Source organism: Micropterus dolomieu, linkage group LG07 (assembly GCF_021292245.1).
Source record: "Micropterus dolomieu isolate WLL.071019.BEF.003 ecotype Adirondacks linkage group LG07, ASM2129224v1, whole genome shotgun sequence".
NCBI lineage: Eukaryota > Metazoa > Chordata > Actinopteri > Centrarchiformes > Centrarchidae > Micropterus > Micropterus dolomieu.
Window position 1 is genome coordinate 1,505,405 of NC_060156.1, and position 18,229 is coordinate 1,523,633.

Below are 18,229 nucleotides of genomic sequence, written 5' to 3' on the forward strand. Positions count from 1 at the left end.
GCGGGGGGTGGACGGACGCCGTGGAACTGAGTCTGCAAACGAGCAACAACTTCCTTTGTTGCTGACGACCTTTAAATGACGGTTTTATGTGACCTAAAAAGCAAAGATTGTTTGTGAGTTGTGACTGCTGATGGGAATGAAGATTTACATGATTCATGTTTGTAATTTAGAGCATCAGCTGCAGGTGAGAAGAAGCTCCGCCTACACGGAGAACACCTTCAGCAGAAAGCTCCACCCTAATCTGACGTTAAACTGTTTCTCCTAAACGTCAGAAAGACGTTTTGTGTCAGTATTTACAGCAGTGACGTCGCTGCTGCTGGACGTTTATCCATAAACTGAACTCTCTAATCATTAAATCACATTTTCTTGTCTCTTTAAACTCAGAGAGACGTCAGGTGACTTTATAGTTTCATAGCAGACTGAGCGACACGTCGAGTTTACCTGTAGTGTCACAGAAGGGCCTGAAAATAATAAGAAAATGTTTAAACAGATCAATAATTAGCTGCAAACAAACAGAACAACTGGTTTAATATTTGATTATTTAAGTCTAAACAAGACTCAACGACACCGGGATACAGACAGCATTTATTTTGATAGACAAACGTTTGTCGTCCTGATTTGTTTTAAAAAGCAGCCCTTTTTCTAAAAAAAGAAAGGAATCCAACAAAGATCAGTTTAATGCAAAGAACTCAGTGCAGCTTCAGTCGTCACAGTAAGTCGACAGCCTGCCGAGGTCAGATCATCCAGGTACAGTCTGAAGCTAAACAACAACAATAATACGTTCAACTGTAAACAACAAACAAAGCAGTTCCTTCAGTTCGACACGTTCGTTCATCTCAAAGACGGAACGACCGCCGACAACTCAATGTTTCCTTCACATAACATGATGATGATAAATAGAATAAGTTCTTTTGCATCAGTGCTTCATCTCATCATATAAACGCCTCAGATGATTTTGTCACACAGACGTGAGATTTGTTGTTTTAAACATCAAACTTTTCATCTAAAATAACCGTCAGCGGAGGTGAAGAACAGTGAAATGGTGAAAGGACGTCTTGTGCGGTTTCTCTTCTCAGCTGGCTGAAAAGACATGAAAGAGCGAAGATGAACCTCTGAGAGCTGCTGGCTGTGAACGCAGCCTGAATATTATTATTATTTTAAATATACTTTATTGATCCCAGACGGGGAATTCGTTCTCTGCTTTTAACTCATCCTAACTGGCAGCGTTGGGTCGCCACTGTGCAGCACATACAGGGTTCACCTTCGGCACTGGTCCGAGCCGGACTCGAACCGGGACCCTGTGCAGACTGCAGAGAGGAAAAACTAAAAACCACGGCTACAGGAAAATTTCAATTAAAAGCAGAGGTCCAGTTGTGAACATGTGATTCTCCACAGCTCATTTTACAGAAACATTTCAGATTTACCGGTAAAATAAACCGTTTGATAGCAGCCTGTTTCACATCTCTGCTGAGCGACAGTTTGGTGCAAAAGGAATTAAAGGCCGGTCACCAAATACAGGCCAGTGTACACAGGTGAGTTCAGTGGCTGAAGGAAATAAAAGAAACGTGTAAAAAGCCGAGCTGTGGATTTGACTGTTCAACACTTTGTTTACCTGAAATAAAAACGAGGCTTTACGTAAAAAAAAAGATAACTGAAACTTTGCAGAACTCACTGAAATAAACTAAAATTAGAGAGTTCAGTTTTCATCTTTGTCAGTTTATTTCACAGGGCCGACAGACGCCTGGTGTTTCCACAGCGGGACCCAGGGTCTAAATCAGGGTCTTTATTTAACCCCTAAAACAGTCTCAGCTCGGGGGGGTTGAACTCTGAAAGGCGGGCTGGGCAATAAATCTATAATGATAATATAATTTTCCTCAATAACAATTTAATAAATGTTCAATATATCGTCAATAAATATTTGGTTTAATTCATTTGAATCACGGACAACTGAAAAAAGATTTACTGATGAGAAAGATTTTATAATAGTTCCACCTCAGATTTAAGAAGTTTTTAAATAATGAATCATCTGGTTTCTTCTATTTTGATTTGACATTAATGGTGATAATATATAACAATCATTTTTGGTCATATCGCCCAGGCCTAATTGGAAGGCGGGGCTTCCAGTGTTGAACATGTCTGATTGGCCGAGTGGAGGCTACACACTTCTCAGAACATACGGCAGGTTATTTAACGGGCTGAACGAACCTTTTAGTTCCTTGAAAAAGTCCCGGGTACTTTACTGTGCCAGTTTTTAGCCCACGCCCCTCGCCTGGCATCGTGGCGGCAAACGTCGGGAGAAAGCGTCCCAAAGACTAAAACTAACACCGAAACTAAACTAAAAAGAAGCATTAAACTAACTAAAATAGCCAATTAGCTTTAAAAACTATCTAAAACTGAAATTAAAGAACAAAAAGTCAAAATGAAATGAAAATAAAAATATACTGAAAAATGTACAACTACAATAACCTTAATTAAAAGCTGTCGTCAGGGTCAAAACGCCGTGGCGTCCTGAACAGCAGGACCGACATCAGCTGCCGCCGAGCAGATGCTGAATTGAATCTTTGCAACAAACATTTTCAGCGTCACCTCTTCATCATCATCATCGAACTATGGCTTGTTCAGGTTTTCATTGTCCGAAAGCAGACAGCCTTTAATGACTGACAGCTAACAGGGTTTCCCCCACGTGTGCGCATGGCTTCTTCTTCCTCTCGGCGTCCTCTCCTCTGGGTTCAAACTCTAAAATAATCTTAATCTCTGCTGCCGGCTCGTTACAGCCTCCAGCAGACCTCAGTGAGACTCTCTGATTGGTTTGCTCGTACGGCGACGCTAAACAACCAGACGCGGACCGCCGCTTCCTGCCGGTTCTGCCTAGTTGGTGGTCGAGAAGAGTTTCACAGTTAAAGACTTCGCAGCGGCGGATTTAACCCGATGCTCAATGCCTCTTTCTAAAGCAAAGAGGTGCATGATGGGAGTCACCTGCAGACGGACCCTGGCTGGGATTCAGCGACTCTTCTGCACGTGACTTGTTAAAGACGTCTGAACCGCTCGTGAGGGAAGGGTCCTGCTGCAACCACGCCTTCGCTTTGTGTTGACAGTCGGTGACGTGACCCAGTCCGGCTTGGCGTGCTTGTACTTGCCTTCTACTGGACGGCGCGGCTCATGCTCTGTCCACGCAGTCCGGTTCACCGCAGCCCTCCATCACCTAAACATGTGAGCATTTAAAACCTGCGAGTTGGCGTCTCTCTGCAGTTGTAGCACCAAAATGCCGTGTTGACTAACTTCCTGTTTAGCCCTGCGCTAACTTGAATGATGGTAAAATAATAATCGTGCGGCTCTTCTACACTTTCCAAATGCTATGAGACTGATGTTGTGGATCGACGTTCCTTTCACAATAAAAGTCTTTAGGCAGACGTCTGGTTTGGCCGCAAGTAGTAATTGGCTTTAAAGCACACTTCCTGGTGCAACCAATCACAGTCCTTGCGGTTTGCGTTGCTGCAATGTGTAGTTAAATTTTTGGGGCGGTTTGACGCAGAAGTATAAATTGGACTTTTGTTTGTCCACACATTAGATTTAGGAGCCTCTTAGGATGGACCTGCAGCCGGCGTTGATGTAAAACCTCAGCTGAGACCTCGGACTGTGACCACGGAGCCGCACTGGCCCCCAGATCTTCAACTGTCGCACCGCTGCAGCAGGTTCACGTCGCTTCATGACGGGACACAATGGATTTAAACTCAAGGGACCTGTTGGGAGGAGGTGAGGAAACCGGTTCCACCACCCGCCTCCCGGTACAGAACAGGAAATCTTAGAATCTTAGAAAAGTGTCATTTTTATACGAACACGACAGGTTTTTATTAAAAAGATTAAAAGCGTTGCCGCCTGCTGCCACCGGATGTCACCGTCGCGCTGATGTTTCGGTTTAAAAAGATCTGCAACACCTGGTCTGTCGTGAACAGGCCTGCAGCCCACTTCCTGTTACTGAGCAGCAGGCGACCCGGTTCTGCGTGTCCTGCGTGTTTGTGTCGATGGGAAACGACAGCGGATTCATCCGCTCGGTGAGCTTCCATACAGCTGCACTGGACTCAAAGATCCCCGACGGTGCTGAGAGTCGGGAGGAGCGGACGTCCTGAGGAAGGGGAGATGAAGGAGGAATCAAGTGGAGACGAAGATGGGAAAGGTAAAAAGAGTGTTTTGGAGCTGGAGGACAGACGGAGTGAAACAGAAGTTCTGCAGCCCACATCCACAGAGGAGAGTTCAGTCAAGCGTGCGCTTCATCAGCTGCAGTGGCAGAGCAGCAGGCCGGCCACCAGGGGGAGCAGGTTGAGCAGCAGGAGCCACAGAGCGCGGGCCGGACCCGGGGAGCCGGAGCAGGGGTCTGAAACAGAACAGCACAGCATTCGTCTGTCGCTTTCACACTTCATCCAAATCTCACACCGTGTGGCTGCAGGATGTTTGTTAAAGGTGAAGTGCACCCAAATACTATTTTAAGTTAAGATACTGTGGTGCTGCAGAGACGTCCTGACCCACATCATTTTCTACACGTTAAAACATTTTAAATAATTAATCTGATTTTAAAACCTTTTGTAAACTATTAGTTTCTTTCCCAGTTGTTTCCCTTAAAAAGTATTTTTTATATTATATATACACACACACACATTTTTTTAAATGTCATGTAATTGTAATCTTTTTTGTTCTATTGTTTTGATCCAATTTTATTATTTTAGTCTTTATATTTGATTGTTGTATTTTTATTCTAATATTTGACTCTTTCTATTATTTTGCTTGCGTTTTTTTAATTTTTATTCTTGTTTTATTACTTTACTTCTGTATTTTAAATTTTTATTATTTTTCTACTTTATTACTTCTGTATATTTTTATTATTTGGGTCTATTTCTATTTTATTTTTTTTATTTTACTTTTGTTTCCATCCAGTGTTAATAATTTAGTCTTTCTATTTGATTTTTGTATTTTTATTCTCATCTAATTTTATTATTTAAGTCTTTATATTTGATTGTTGTATTTTTATTCTAATATTTGACTCTTTCTATTATTTTACTTGCGTTTTTTTAATTTTTATTCTTGTTTTATTATTTTACTTCTGTATTTTAAATTTTTTTTATTTTTCTACTTTATTACTTTACTTCTGTATTTTTTTATTTTTATTATTTAAGTCTTTCCTATTATTTTATTTTACATTTATATTTGCTTGCTCATGTTTTTTTAAATTCTTTTTAGTTTTGTCAATGATTCATCTGTGTTCCCTTCTTTTTGCCGCTCTTGGTAATCGTTAGTTAATGAGGTTGCCGAAACAACTTGCTTAATCAACCGATCAATTCATCACCGAACTGTTTCAACACTTTATAGGAGTGTTCTGAAGTTTCGTCCACAGCAAAGTGACATTCTGAGTTACACCAGCCCGGTGACATCGGACACGGAGCTCTGATCATAAATAACGTGACGACATTAGTTTATCTGCAGATGTTTGCTTGTTGGTTCAGAGACAAACAGAAGCTTCAGCTGGACATCGTGTGTGTGCAGGAAAGTGAGGACAGGCGACACTGACCAATGGGGTCGCTCCTGGAGGCGTTGATGGGCGGGAGCTGGTGGGGGAGGGGACAGTCGGCGCAGAAGTCGGTGCAGGCGGGGCAGATCAGGACGCCGTTGTAAACCCAGTCGTTGAGTCGCACGCTGACGCTCAGCGGCTGGCCCTTACGGACGCAGAGGAAGGAGCGATCCTGAACGTACACCGTCAGGCCCTGAGCCGAGCACGACACCTGGAAACGGCGTTTTCACACGGCGGTTAGCGACGTCAGGTCTGACGAGGCAGGATTTAAATTGGTCTGAGGAGAGAGAGTTTAACAGCACCTGGTAGCATCCGGAGCCCCAGTCAGGGTACGTCATCTTCCTGGTGCACTGCTCCATCACGAAGGCCGACTTCTGGGCCAGACACACGGAGTCCGGACCGTACTGCTCCGCCCCGTAGTTCCTCCACCAGTCTGAAAACAAACACACGCCGTTCACAGCACTGGGAACAGCTTCCGGTTAAACCAGTCAGGGGTGGGCAGTATTCATGATACATGTACTGAAAATACAAACCATTTGATAGAGTCGATGAAAATACTTTTGTGTTTTGTATTTTTACAAAAAAAAAAAAACAAACTCTAAAATATTTTGTGAGAAGTCTACGCGATGACGACATAAAAACAACTCCTCTGATTGGCCCAGACAATTGACCTTTTGCTAAGCCATGTCGATTTCTGCACTCCCTGGAGAAATATTGTCTTTTGGAAAACGTGGTCTCAGAAAGAAGCAGACAGTTTTGCAGTTTGTGCATCTGAAGGTTGTATTCAGAAGCTAAAGCCTCACGATCACAGAGTAAAAGTGAACCATCAGAGCAGCGGCGTCGCTCTCTGACTTCAAGACGCTCATGAAAACTCTGCAGAGAACGCTTCCTCTGATAACACCGCTAACGTGCACTTCCTGTGTTTATTATCTTTACTGTTAACTCTTCCTTCCTTCCTCAGTTGTAGATCTGTATTTGATGCTCTGTTCATGCTTTGAGCCACATGAGTAAATGTAAACGTTCTCCTTTCAGCCTCTCTGTTAGCTGCTGTAACTGCCACAAGATGAAGATTAGCAGCTAAATCATTACTTAATCTACGTCCTGTTCTTGCAGCCCTCACAGTTAACGTTAATCAAGTTTTTAATCGGCTGTGCACAAAAATAAAGTGTTTAAGCAAACTGTTAGTTACACATTAAACTGTTGGGTGACTTTAAAACTCACCTCCATCTGAGTGATCACAGGGATGTGTGAATATTTGGTCTGTTAACCAGCTGCCTGTCAGATTTCTCCCAAATATTGTCCACTTAATCAGCTGAGTCAGTGTTCTGGTACAGCGATCAAACAGGCCCGTAGATTTTAGGCGTTACTTTGTACTTTAGTTATTGTCCTGCATTTTTCATTTTTATGTTTTTTTAAGTGTTCAGGAGGAAGATTTCGATGTTTGGACCGACTCTTCTGGCAGCTGCATAACGTTGGGTTAGCTCCCTGCCGACCAGCTGCCTGTCGTCGGTTCATTCATCCGTTTCACGTTATCGTTTTGATTCGTTGAGACGAAAAACGTTCTTTAAATCATCCCTCTGAACTCAGAGTATCACGCCTTGTGGTGTGAGAAACCAGCGCACGGAGCAGCGGGAGTTACCTGGCTGGTTCTCCGACACTCTGCAGTACGAGTTCCTCTGATATTCCCCGCTGAGGTGCCAGCTGAACTCCTGGCTGAAGGGACAGAAGTCGGCGATCTCCACGGCACCGCCGAACAGCGGCAACTCTTCAGCTGCCACGTCAGGGATCCTGTCAAAGTACTGACACACACACAGAGGCCGCAGTATTTATTACTTCAAACTACATATAGTCACACAGTACTGTGGTAATACATCATATCCAGTACATTGAAGTAATTCAACACGGAGCTGAAACAATCCGTAGACTGATTAGTCGATCAAAAGAAGACCAATATCTTTTTCTAGCTAGAATCCCAACAGACGTCCAGCTTCTTAAATGTGAGAATAGTAACAACTCATTGATTATCTTCAGACCACAGCCTTGGTTTGCTTGTTGAACCCTGTGCGTCCCCCCGGCTGCCGGTGTACCTGGTACTCCCGGGGCAGCTCCTGCGGGTATCTCTGCAGGTTGCAGACGGCCACAGCCAGCTGGTCCTGTCTGCAGGTGAGCTGCAGAGGAGAAGCTCGCACCGTGTCGCAGTACGGAGTCACAGCGTGACGTCTGCAACAACAAAACACTCATTTAGGAGGTTTTCATTCAATAATCACTTCACTTTTTTAAAAGCTAATTTCATAAAAGAAATGAAACAAATCAGATGATAATCCCATTTGCCTGAAATGCAACATAATCTGTTTTCCCTCTTGCGTGCATATTCTGAGCTGAACAGCAGGAAGCGTTACTCTTCATACGAGTTAACATTAAATCTGGGCGAGGGCGTCGCTTCGTGTTGAAAAGTGGTGGCCAAGATTAGTGGTGTGAAGAGACATCACGATACGTAATATTAGGTTCACAAGAACAGACAACAGTGTTTTAAAGATTTCCTCAATGCAGAGATATATCTGGCAGGAAATGTAGATCTTTAAACGCTTCATTTCCTGCATTCTGGTGAACGTTTCTGCACCAATTTAAGGTGGAAATGTTTCTATTTATGTAAAAGGAAACGCAAAATTCAGGTGACAGGTGACATTTCAAAATATATGAATCTAACAGAATCTAAGTGAGAGCAGCTCCCAGATCTGTTTCTCCTGTAACATCCTCCCTGCTGAGGCCTGATTTCGTCTCTCCTCCTCTTTTTTCATGTTCACAGGGAGAGAATGGGAAACTTGGCCAAAAAGAAACTCGTTGTTAAAGTTACTGACTGCTGCTGCACGTTTTGGGGTCGTTTTAGAATCAGCAGCTTGTTTGTTTTTAGCTCAAATTCCTTTTTTGGACAGTGCACATTTGTTTCTTCTACATTTTAATTACACTGCATGTTTTCTTAAAATGCAAATAAACCTTTGTAATGGCATTTTTATTTGTTAATTGACTGCAAGCTGCATTTCAGGATGTTTTTTTTTAACAAATTATGCTTTAAAAAGTGGTGGTGGTGTAAATGACACCTATGAATCTGTCTACACTGTTAATTAAATAAACTCTGAGTCTTTGCTGGTTAATGAAATAAAATAAATCTGGTCTCCAGGAAACACGCTCAACATCAGGTATCTCTACCAGCTGCTCATTAAACGCTTCATTTCCTGCATTCTGGGTAAAGTTTCTGCACCAATTTATGTAAAAGGAAACACATTTATTTATTTTTATTACTTTTATAATTGTGTGTTTTTGTTTTTTTACGCGTCTCTGTTTTCTTTAAAGTGGATTTTACACTTGGACTTGCTCCACTCGCAGCGTGAGCATCAAACAACACTTCCAGATCATGATATTGATCAGGTCGGTGAAAATAAACCCAGTTAAATGCTCAGTTTGGTTTTAACGTCTGGTCCTCTGCTGAGCCACATCAGCGTCTCTACACTTCCACCGCTGGTGAATGTAAAATATGATTTGGTCACAGCTCTGAACTGTGCATCTCTCCTCTCTTCATGATCCCGTCTGCTGTCAGGTTAAAGAATCTGCAGCTTGTGTTTGAACTCGTCCAAAGATCATCTGGGAGGGAAGACGCTCCACCCTGTAGCAACACCGCTGTATCAGTCAGAGTGTGTCTGTAGTTCCAACAGAGTGAAGCTTCTTCCCTCTAGATGATCTACACGTCAGGTTTGAGGAGTCACACTGTCCAGTTAAACTTTCATTCACGTCAGATCAATAATATCAGACGATCGACTCGTCTTTGAATCAGACCTTCAGCGTTTGGACTGTGAGAAATGTAAATTTATTTATGAACTACAGCTGTTGTTTCAAAGCGTCAGACACATTTAGGTGTAGATAAGTTATATATATATATATTTATGTAAGCCAACAGTGAGATCGTGACCTCAGCCTCTGGCGGTCCATCCAGAACTTGCAGCTCTTCATGACGAAGTCGCAGCCGAGGCCGCGGCCCCAGTCCAGCCTCTCAGCCAGGCTGTAGTTGGCTCGGTACCAGCCGCTGTCCTCCATGATGGCCAGAGTCAGCCGAGAAAACACCCGGTTCTGGGTGTGGGAGCCGGTCATCGCTTCGTTCTGAGGGAGGAAGAGAACATGTTTTTTTAAAAAAAGGAGAAACGCAGATTGTGATCCAGGAAAGTGTCGCAGAGACGGTGTGGTCACCTCCAGCAGCCTCTTCTCCCAGTGGTTCAGTTCAGTTCCCGTCCCTCCCTGGTTCTCCAGCTCCATTCCCTCCAAGATGGGACAGTTAAAATGTCTCCTCGCCTCCTCCTGCAACCAGAACACAGTCAGCTCGGTCGCTGACAACGACCATTATCCACCATTATTTTCTATGATTTAGTCTGTTACGTTTTCACTTCCCACAGCTCGAGGAGACGGATTCAGCAGTAAAACGTGTTTTGGGTGATCGGACTGCAGACTGTTAGTGCCTGACCTCATGAAAGTACAGGCGTAAATGCACCCGAGACACACCGATTGTGATCCGATCGGCAACGCCACCTCTGGAGGCGCTCAGAGACGCATTGTGACCACATGCAACACAAGTGGAAATGTGTTTTTGCACAAGCAGCTGCTGCTCACCACGACGCGGGGCGTGACCAGGACGTGGACTTGGTGTCGGACCATCTCTCCTCCTCTGATGTCCCACAGCCGGGTGACCCTCCGGATCACCGTCTCGTTCCACTGGTACAGACCCAGGCTGGCAAGAAGAAATACGGTGAGTGTTCATAATTCTTTTTCGTCCTGATTGACTTTAAGCTGCAACACATTAAAAGCCCACCTCTAACAGGAAAGCTGCAAGACTCTGTGGTTGTACTGACTGAATTAGTGCTGTGGAAACTAATATTATACTGGATTCATCCAGACAGGTAGAGACATTATAAAGGCCTGCCTCTAATAAAAGCCTGGTTCTGTCTGAGGTAAAAAAACAAACAGCCGCTATTTGAGAATTTGCGGTAATCCATTGCTCGCCCGATGCATCTGAGATGATTACTTATCATCAGGTAGACTGAACTGTATTCACCTCTCGTTGAAGGCGGGCAGGCCGCTGGCGAAGCGAGGAGTCAGAGGTTTGCCCTCGTCGTCGTGGTAGAAGGCAAACAGTCCTGCTGAAAAGCCCTGGTGCACAGAGGAGAGAGAGCACACAGGTTTCACACTTCACACAAATCAACCACCAACAGGTTAGGTTCTGTCACAGCAGAATATAAAAAGCAAAATCAGTTCATTCCTCTGGAGACGCCACGACCGGTGGATTCACTCGCTGGTCTGAACTAAATCTGCACAACTGTTTCATGTTGAGTTAAACTTTGGTGAACTTTGACACAGGCCTCTGCAATTCACTGATGTTTATTTTCAATAACGATTTTAAGTAAATAATTAATGTTTCCTTAGTCATTGAGTTTTTGTTTTAAATAATGGTGATTATTATTTTCGCCCCTACTTTGCACGCATAATAAAATGAGGTCTGAGTGGACGGACAGCCGGAGAGTCCAACAGTCTTATGGTGCTTCCAGACCAAAAGCGAAGCGAGCGTTCGGGCAGTGAGTTTACATACAAAGTCAATGCAAAGACGCGTAGAGCCGCGATTTCCTGTCGGGCGGCGCAAAGGCGAAGCAAAGGCAACGCGAAGGAATTCGTGTGAGTTGAATATTTTCAACTCCAGCAAGAAAGTCGCACAACGCTGAGTCGCGAAAGCCTATCAGCGTTGAGATTGTTCATACGTCACCGATGGCTTCACAGCGACGTGTGGAGAGCGGTTTTTGGGATTACAACGATTTATTTAAATTTTTTTATTTATCTTCACTGGAGCTTCTCAGATGGTGCACATCCGGTATTCAGTCTTAGTTAATACTTGTATGAAGTTGAAAAGCATGAACTGTACACAGTGAAAAACCAGCCCTCCCCAATAATCTACTGACGGCTACAGGTAGGTATCAGCGTTATCTGAGACAGCTCCGGACAGCAGCTCGGTCAGAAAGTTTCTTTACAACAAGAAAAGCACAATATTGACAGAAGATTAAAAGAAAAATGTTGTACCGACCAGAGCATGGATGATCTCGTGTTTGACAGTGGAGAGCATCCCCTCAAACTCCTGAGGCTGAGAGGAGATCATCGCAGGACACAGGTTGGCATAACCCGCTACAGGTCTGAATGAGGAACCACAGAGTCAGTTAGAGGACAGCCTGCCCACGATAACGAGGGTATCTTGTTAATCTCATAATTAGTGGACATTATATGGTTTCATTTCTATGCAGATGATACACAACTTGCGGTTTGCAACAGCAAAGACAAGAGCAGAGATAGATAAGTGTACAAAGTAGCATAAACAAGTGTCAGACAAGAAAGTACCGTTCTTACAGTAAAAGTTACTGTACATTAAATAAGACTAAACAGACTGTGCCTTATACAGTACAGTCTCCTGCGGCATAAATAAATACTGGTAATATAAAAGTGTTGTAGAAGGACAATGCACATAAGTCAGATATAGCAAACTGTATTATACAATAATTGCACATGAATTAGTAAAATTGCACAAATGAAAATTATGCACAGATGTAATAATGGCACATGGGATATATTGCACGGAGTCAACGGTGTTCCTTGTACAGTCTGATGGCCGCTGGAAGGAAAGATCTGCGGTATCCTTCACACAGCGGGGGTGGAAACTGCTCTCCAGGGCTGGCAGGGTGCAGTGCAGGGGGAGCGACTCATGGTCCAGCATAGCTGTCAGTTTAGCCAGGACCCTTCTGTCTCCCACCTCCCTCACTGAGTCCAGAGGACAGAGATGGATTTCTTGATCACCTTGTCCAACTTTTTTCTGTCCCTCTCAGTGATGCTGCTGTTCCAGCAGACCGCAGCGTAGAGGATGGCTGACGTGACCACAGAGTCATAAAAAGTCTTTAGGAGGGGCCCTGTCACTCCAAAGGACCTCAGTCTCCTCAGGGAGTACAGTCTGCTCTGACCCCTCTTGTACAGAGCATCTGTGTTGTGAGTCCAGGTGAGGTGGCCACTCTCTGAGATAGTTCAGGACCCACTGTGACAGCAGGTGGTCCACACCAGTCCTCTCCAGCTTGTCCTTCAGAAGCGTCGGCTGGATGGTGCTTCTCCAGGTGGGCGAGGGCACGATGCTGCAGGAAGATGACAGCGTCCTCCACTCCGATGTTGGGCCTGTAGGCAAACTGCAGCGGGTCCATGGAGGGGCCCACTGTGGAGCGGAGGTGTTGCAGGACCAGTCTCTCCAGTAGCTGTTGGGGGTCTTTAGGGTGCGGTGTTTTTGGCAGCGGTACCACACAGAAGGTCTTCCACAGCTGTGGTACCACTCCCAGCTTCAGGCTCAGGTTGAAGATCCTCTCCATAACTCCGCACAGCTGGTCTGCGCAGGACTTCAGGAGCCTGGAGCTGATGCCATCTGGACCTGCTGCTTTTCTCGCCTTGATCTTCCTTAGCGCCCGTCTCACCTGTGCTGCTGTGAAGGACAGGGGTGGGCAGGGGGGCGTGAAGACGTCCGTCTGGGGATGGGGTGGGTGAGAGGTGAGGTGAGCCGGAGGTGTGAAAGGCTGAGGAAGTGCATTGTCCCGGTGGTGTGGAGGTGGGGTGCAGCAGCCTCTTCAGCTCAGCCTTGTCCCCTGATCTGAAAGCTCTCCTCTTCTCCTTTAAGAGAACTTTGTAATCCACGGCTTGTTGTTTGAGAAGCACCGTACAGTCCTGGCGGGCACAGCGTTCTCGTAGCAGAAGTTAACATAGTCCGTCCAATCACAGCGCAGTCGCACAGCGAGCCATCTCAGCTCCTGAACCGCAAAATCTCATGTCTCATTCTCCGTCCCCTCGCTCTACATGTTTAAGCCTTCTCTTCATGCAGAGCAAGGGCCAGAGCAAGTAGGCCTACCTTACTGTGTGGTGACATTTTTACATTTGGTCAAATTAAGCAGCCTACTTGCAGCACATCACCTCCACGGACATTACGCGTCATAGCAACCAAAGCATCTCAGTTGGCAAAAAATGCTGCAACTCCTAAACGCACCCTTGTGCTGCCAGCCAGGCGTTCGCAGAAGAGCAGGTGGCGTTTTCAGCTGGCAAAAAACACTTTGGTGGACACTCAGTATTTTGATGTCAAGAATATAGTTTATTTAACCATTTGTTTCCAGTGAGCTACTGATTTTATATTGTTGTACTGCTGTAAACTTTACTTTTGTTGCTCTGAAAACAGTTATAATAAAATATTAAATTTGATTACTGTTCTGAATTTATTATTTTTTGACATTTTTAAAAGGCAATTATTTAGTAATGAAAAAACAATTATAGGACTGATAAAGAACAGAACCAAAAAATAGTATCAATAAAATCCTAACAATAAAAAATACAGTATAAATGGCAGCCGCTAAAGACAAAGTATATGATAATTTATCACTCATAGTTAACAAGTCCATCTCTGGGATGGATCTCTAATTTAATTAACTATTTTAAAAGATTAAACATGACAATTAACTTTATTTATTTTAGTTTAGTTATTTATTACATTAAATTTTTTACAGCAAATGTATATCGGTTCCACATATCGGCCATTGGTCTAATAATCGGTATCGGCCTGGGAAAAAAAAACATATCGGTTGATCCCTATTATTATTATTATTATTATTATTATTCTACATCACCAAACCTGACTAACAGCTGACTGTCTGAACCACCGTGACTTCCTGTGTCCTCCTCACCTGTCCAGCTCCGCCTCCAGCTGACAGTAAGCAGCGTAGGCCACGATGTTCTCTTGTCCGCAGCGCTCCGTGGTGATGCCGCTGACGTACAGCACAAAGTCGGACCCTTCCACTCCGGGGCCATCTGGGGGCCCCAAGGGGCCGCAAGACTTCCCTGATTCACTGCACACCTTGCATTGCTAGGACAGGAATACACGAGTGTGACAGCGTTTCATGATCAATCATCAAAATCCTGCACTGCCTTAGCACACAGCTCAACAGCAGAAGATCTTTGGTTCCTCGTTTCCTGTGGCGTCCCTCAGGGATCAACCTTAGGACCACTTTTGTTTCTCTCTGTATATGCTACGCTTGGATCCATTTTTTGTAGCCATAATATCAGATTGACCCATGATAACCAGATATTTCTATTGTCTTTACTAGAAGTGCTCCGATCAGGATTTTATGGGCCGATCACCGGTCACTGGGTCTATCTGGAGCCTTTTATTTATCATGTAGCATTATACATTATTATTTAATTAGTCCTAAAAACAGTGTATTAAGTGTTAAAGTTAACAGAAGTATCATGAAATGACAACTGTTTATTTTATTGCCAGGAAACATGGGAAACAAATTCCCCTCCCTCTGTCTTAGAGACTTACACCACAGCAGCTTTTGCCTGGTTACTGTGAACATCTTATATCTTAACAAATATAGTTTTCCTGTGGAATAAAGTACAAAAACAGAACAAACAGCATCTTTATAAATTTACTATAACCATAAAAACTGCAACAAAAACTCAGCAACGAGTACATCACGTACAATATACATATTCCCATACACTGATTTATTTATGGCGGCCTGCCACAATACAGCACATATATTCGCTCAGCACCTCTTCTCTCTCTCGAACACCGCTGCACAAATCAGTCCAACACAACGCTGTCAATGTCGGAGACCCAGCTTAAAAAAAGTTATTAGTGAAGCAGGAGGAGCCTAGCTGATAAGGAGAGCTATGTTAACGTTAGAATACAGCTGGGTTGTAGAGGTTAGCACGCTGTACACAGCTGGTAGTCAATATCGACTGTGACTGCGGGTTTTTGATCATAAGTAATGTAATCATGACAAATGCACGTGTAAAGCTGTCCTTATTTACCATAGCAGTGAATTACACTCTGAAACGGTCGGGACGCCAAATCACGAAGAAAACACATCTCACATAATGTTGCTCCACTTGTGAAGCGCGTCGTGACGTCTTCTCTAGAAATGTTCTGTATAATTCAACTTTACTTCAGCCTCTGAAATCAGATGACGTGCAATGTCTTCAAAGCAACTATGACCACAAAACACACTCTAAGCGAGGAGTATTTAGCCCGACAAGTTGTTACGGTTAAGGTGTAACATTTATCCTGACCTGCAGGTGGTGCTGCGGTACGATGACGGGGCCGCACCGGGTCACGTCGGCACAGGCGTCCTGGCAGTAGCGATGAGGGTCATCTCTCTTCCTCAGGTACTGGTTGGTCGCACATTGTCTGAGCCGACAGAAACAGTTAGAGAACAAACACACTATCTGTAGTGCAGAGTTGGGAACATCGTGACGGACCGGCCACGTACCTGCTGAGCAGCACGGGCCCGACCCTGCGCCTCACGCTGAAGGCCCTCTGCAGGTAATCGATGGCCTGAGGAAACAGTTTATCCTGCGCAGAGACACACACACACACACACACATTAGCACCGACACACCTGAGCCAGCATCACTGATGGAAAAATACAAGTGTTTTAAATCGGCTTTGCAAATGTTCTCCCAGTGAGGAAATGTTAATTAGTCCTTAAGAAGTCTGTGTGTGATTCCACAGGTGCTACAGCCGTTCAGCAAAGTGTGTCACCTTATAGGTTAGCATTTTATTTCTCTGTAACTGTTACACAAAGTGCTGCAGGTGTTCCTCACCTTTACCAGCCTCCTCTGGTCTGCAGGAAGCCTGTGGGGAGAGAGAGAGAGAAACAAACAGATGCCAAACTGATTGATTCAACTTCTTTATCGCTTATAAATATAAAAGTGGCGCCTCGATCTAGAGATGTCCCAACTACAAAAACCATCAAAAGGCTAAACACACAATAAAGTCAGAAGCTTTTAGTTAATTCATTGAGAAACTATAAAATCTCAGGCTTCTTCAGCACTCGACACTGACCAGCTACAGCTCAAACCCAAACTTCCCAGTGGCCTAAAAATACAGCTACCACTAGGTGGAGCAGTTTGTATTTTCAGCTCTATTTTAAAAATGCATTTAATGTGTCTATTATAGAGAAATGTTTTTGTAATAATTTTTCTATAGTTCTGTTATTTTAATTTACAGAATGAAACCAGTGCGCTGCAGATTTGCGCTGCGTTCCAACAGGTTGGACTTGGCAGTGAATAAAGAGAGAAAACTTTTCATGGGCGTTTTGTATTTATAGCTAGACAGATATCGTGACGTGTCATTACTGTCTAGCAAAATACCGATATCCCAGAATTGCTGTATCTGGATACTGTCTCGTGCGCCATGTCTCGTGAATCGTACGGTGAGGTGCCCTACTCACTGGTCAACGCTGTAGTCGTAGATGATCTTTATCTTCAGCTGAAGGTCGTCGGGGGAGCTTCTCTTAATCAAGCGCTCAGGCTTCAAGTACACATGATGGACAACCTACAAGACGCCCGCAGAAAAGACAAGAAACCAGATATTCAGACAGACTGTTTCTGTTTGTTTTTTTACAATCACTAAGCGCTCCAGGTTGAAGCTGGGCAGAATACAATCTTTTTATACAATGCGGGATGCAGAAACTCTTTGTCCTGCAGCTGCCTAAACACAGGACGCCTCTCTGTCAGTCAACTCAGAATCCTAATCATTACTCCTTTTTATATGTTACGTATTTATGTTAATCTGACCTATTAACCTATCCACAATCAATATCTGCCTCGAAAATCCAGTATTGGTTAGTAATTAAAGTTTGCATTATTTCACAATTTATTTGCAAGGGAGCGTCGACTCATTATATTACATGTTATTAATTTTCAGCACATAAAAAAGTTTGTAAGCGTTGTACGGCTGGTGCTTTTACTCTGAAGAAACCTAGCCGGAAGTGTTACTTATGTTGTTGCTAGGGAAACACAGGCTAAAGCTAATAGCTATGAATAAACTGTGTTTTTAACAGTTTAAATGTGTCTGACAGACACTGAAAATCCTGCTTTTTGTCATTAAACACAGTAAAATGTATTAATAACCAAGTAATTTCATCTTAGCCTGTTAGCTTGCTAGCTACTCTCATGCAGGTGCAGCTAACATGCTAAGCTAAGTGTTCTTGTCGCATCATAAAGGGATTAACGATATAATGTAAAGCAGTTACATTAGCACACAAGCTAAACAGTTAACTGTAATGAATGGCCAACACAGCTAGCGTGCTAACTAGCTTATCCCATCCGCCGCCACGGTGCTAGTTAGCTTAGCTTAGCTCCAGGGCTCACCTCGCCGGGAGAGGGGGCTCGGTGTCTGCACGTCCCGTGGCAGCTCGCTAACACGACCAGGACGGAGAAGACGAGGGCAGGGCCGAGGAACCGGGACACGGACGGCTCGCCATCCCCGCTCAGCCTCGGCTCCATCCTCCTCCGACCTGTCCGACAACCAGCGGAGCTCGGCAGCCCGAAGTCAACAGACGCTCCGCCGCTCCGGTCCCCTCGGCGCTGCGTTCACTCATCGCTCGCTGCGTGAATCAGAACATGTTCGCATCCCGCAGAAACTCCCGCACGGCCGTTTTGTGGAGTTAACGCGCAGTGACACCGGCAGGTTCACGGTAAATCCTGGTTCGCTGCTGGGAGGAGGAGAGCCCGGTGCGCCGAAGATCGCCCGGCGACAAGAGGACTCACTCGGTTGTGAGT

At 44.4% G+C, this 18,229-nt stretch overlaps 1 protein-coding gene across 3 annotated transcripts; it reads right to left on the minus strand.

The window, feature by feature from the left end:
- Positions 1-573: 573 nt before the first annotated feature.
- lmln (leishmanolysin-like (metallopeptidase M8 family)) lies at positions 574-18,220 on the minus strand. Of its 3 annotated transcripts, none has more exons than XM_046053998.1 (16): positions 17,819-18,220; positions 16,897-17,000; positions 16,268-16,298; positions 15,934-16,016; positions 15,734-15,851; positions 14,344-14,522; positions 11,676-11,781; positions 10,659-10,753; positions 10,217-10,334; positions 9,525-9,907; positions 7,648-7,780; positions 7,200-7,359; positions 5,863-5,993; positions 5,561-5,771; positions 4,236-4,372; positions 574-4,123 (listed from the first exon to the last, which is right to left on the minus strand). In XM_046053998.1, the coding sequence occupies exons 1-15, from the start codon at positions 17,951-17,953 to the stop codon at positions 4,272-4,274; spliced, it is 2,088 nt and encodes a 695-aa protein (XP_045909954.1). In that variant the 5' UTR covers positions 17,954-18,220; the 3' UTR covers positions 574-4,123; positions 4,236-4,271. The 3 variants fall into 3 exon arrangements, with proteins under 3 accessions (XP_045909954.1, XP_045909955.1, XP_045909952.1); XM_046053999.1 differs by having other exon boundaries at positions 574-4,372; positions 9,525-9,712; positions 9,800-9,907; positions 17,819-18,219; XM_046053996.1 differs by having other exon boundaries at positions 574-4,372.
- Between the last annotated feature and the right edge of the window lie 9 nt (positions 18,221-18,229).

Bases quoted from the DNA above. Each gene is read 5' to 3' on its own strand.
- lmln (XM_046053998.1), bottom strand. From the start codon at position 17,953: ATGGAGCCGAGGCTGAGCGGGGATGGCGAGCCGTCCGTGTCCCGGTTC. The intron at 10,754-11,675 runs GTCGGTACAACA...TCTGTGCACCAG, and splicing joins ACGAGATCATCCATGCTCTG to GGCTTTTCAGCAGGACTGTT. The intron at 5,994-7,199 runs GTAACTCCCGCT...GTTTGTTTTCAG, and splicing joins AGTGTCGGAGAACCAGCCAG to ACTGGTGGAGGAACTACGGG.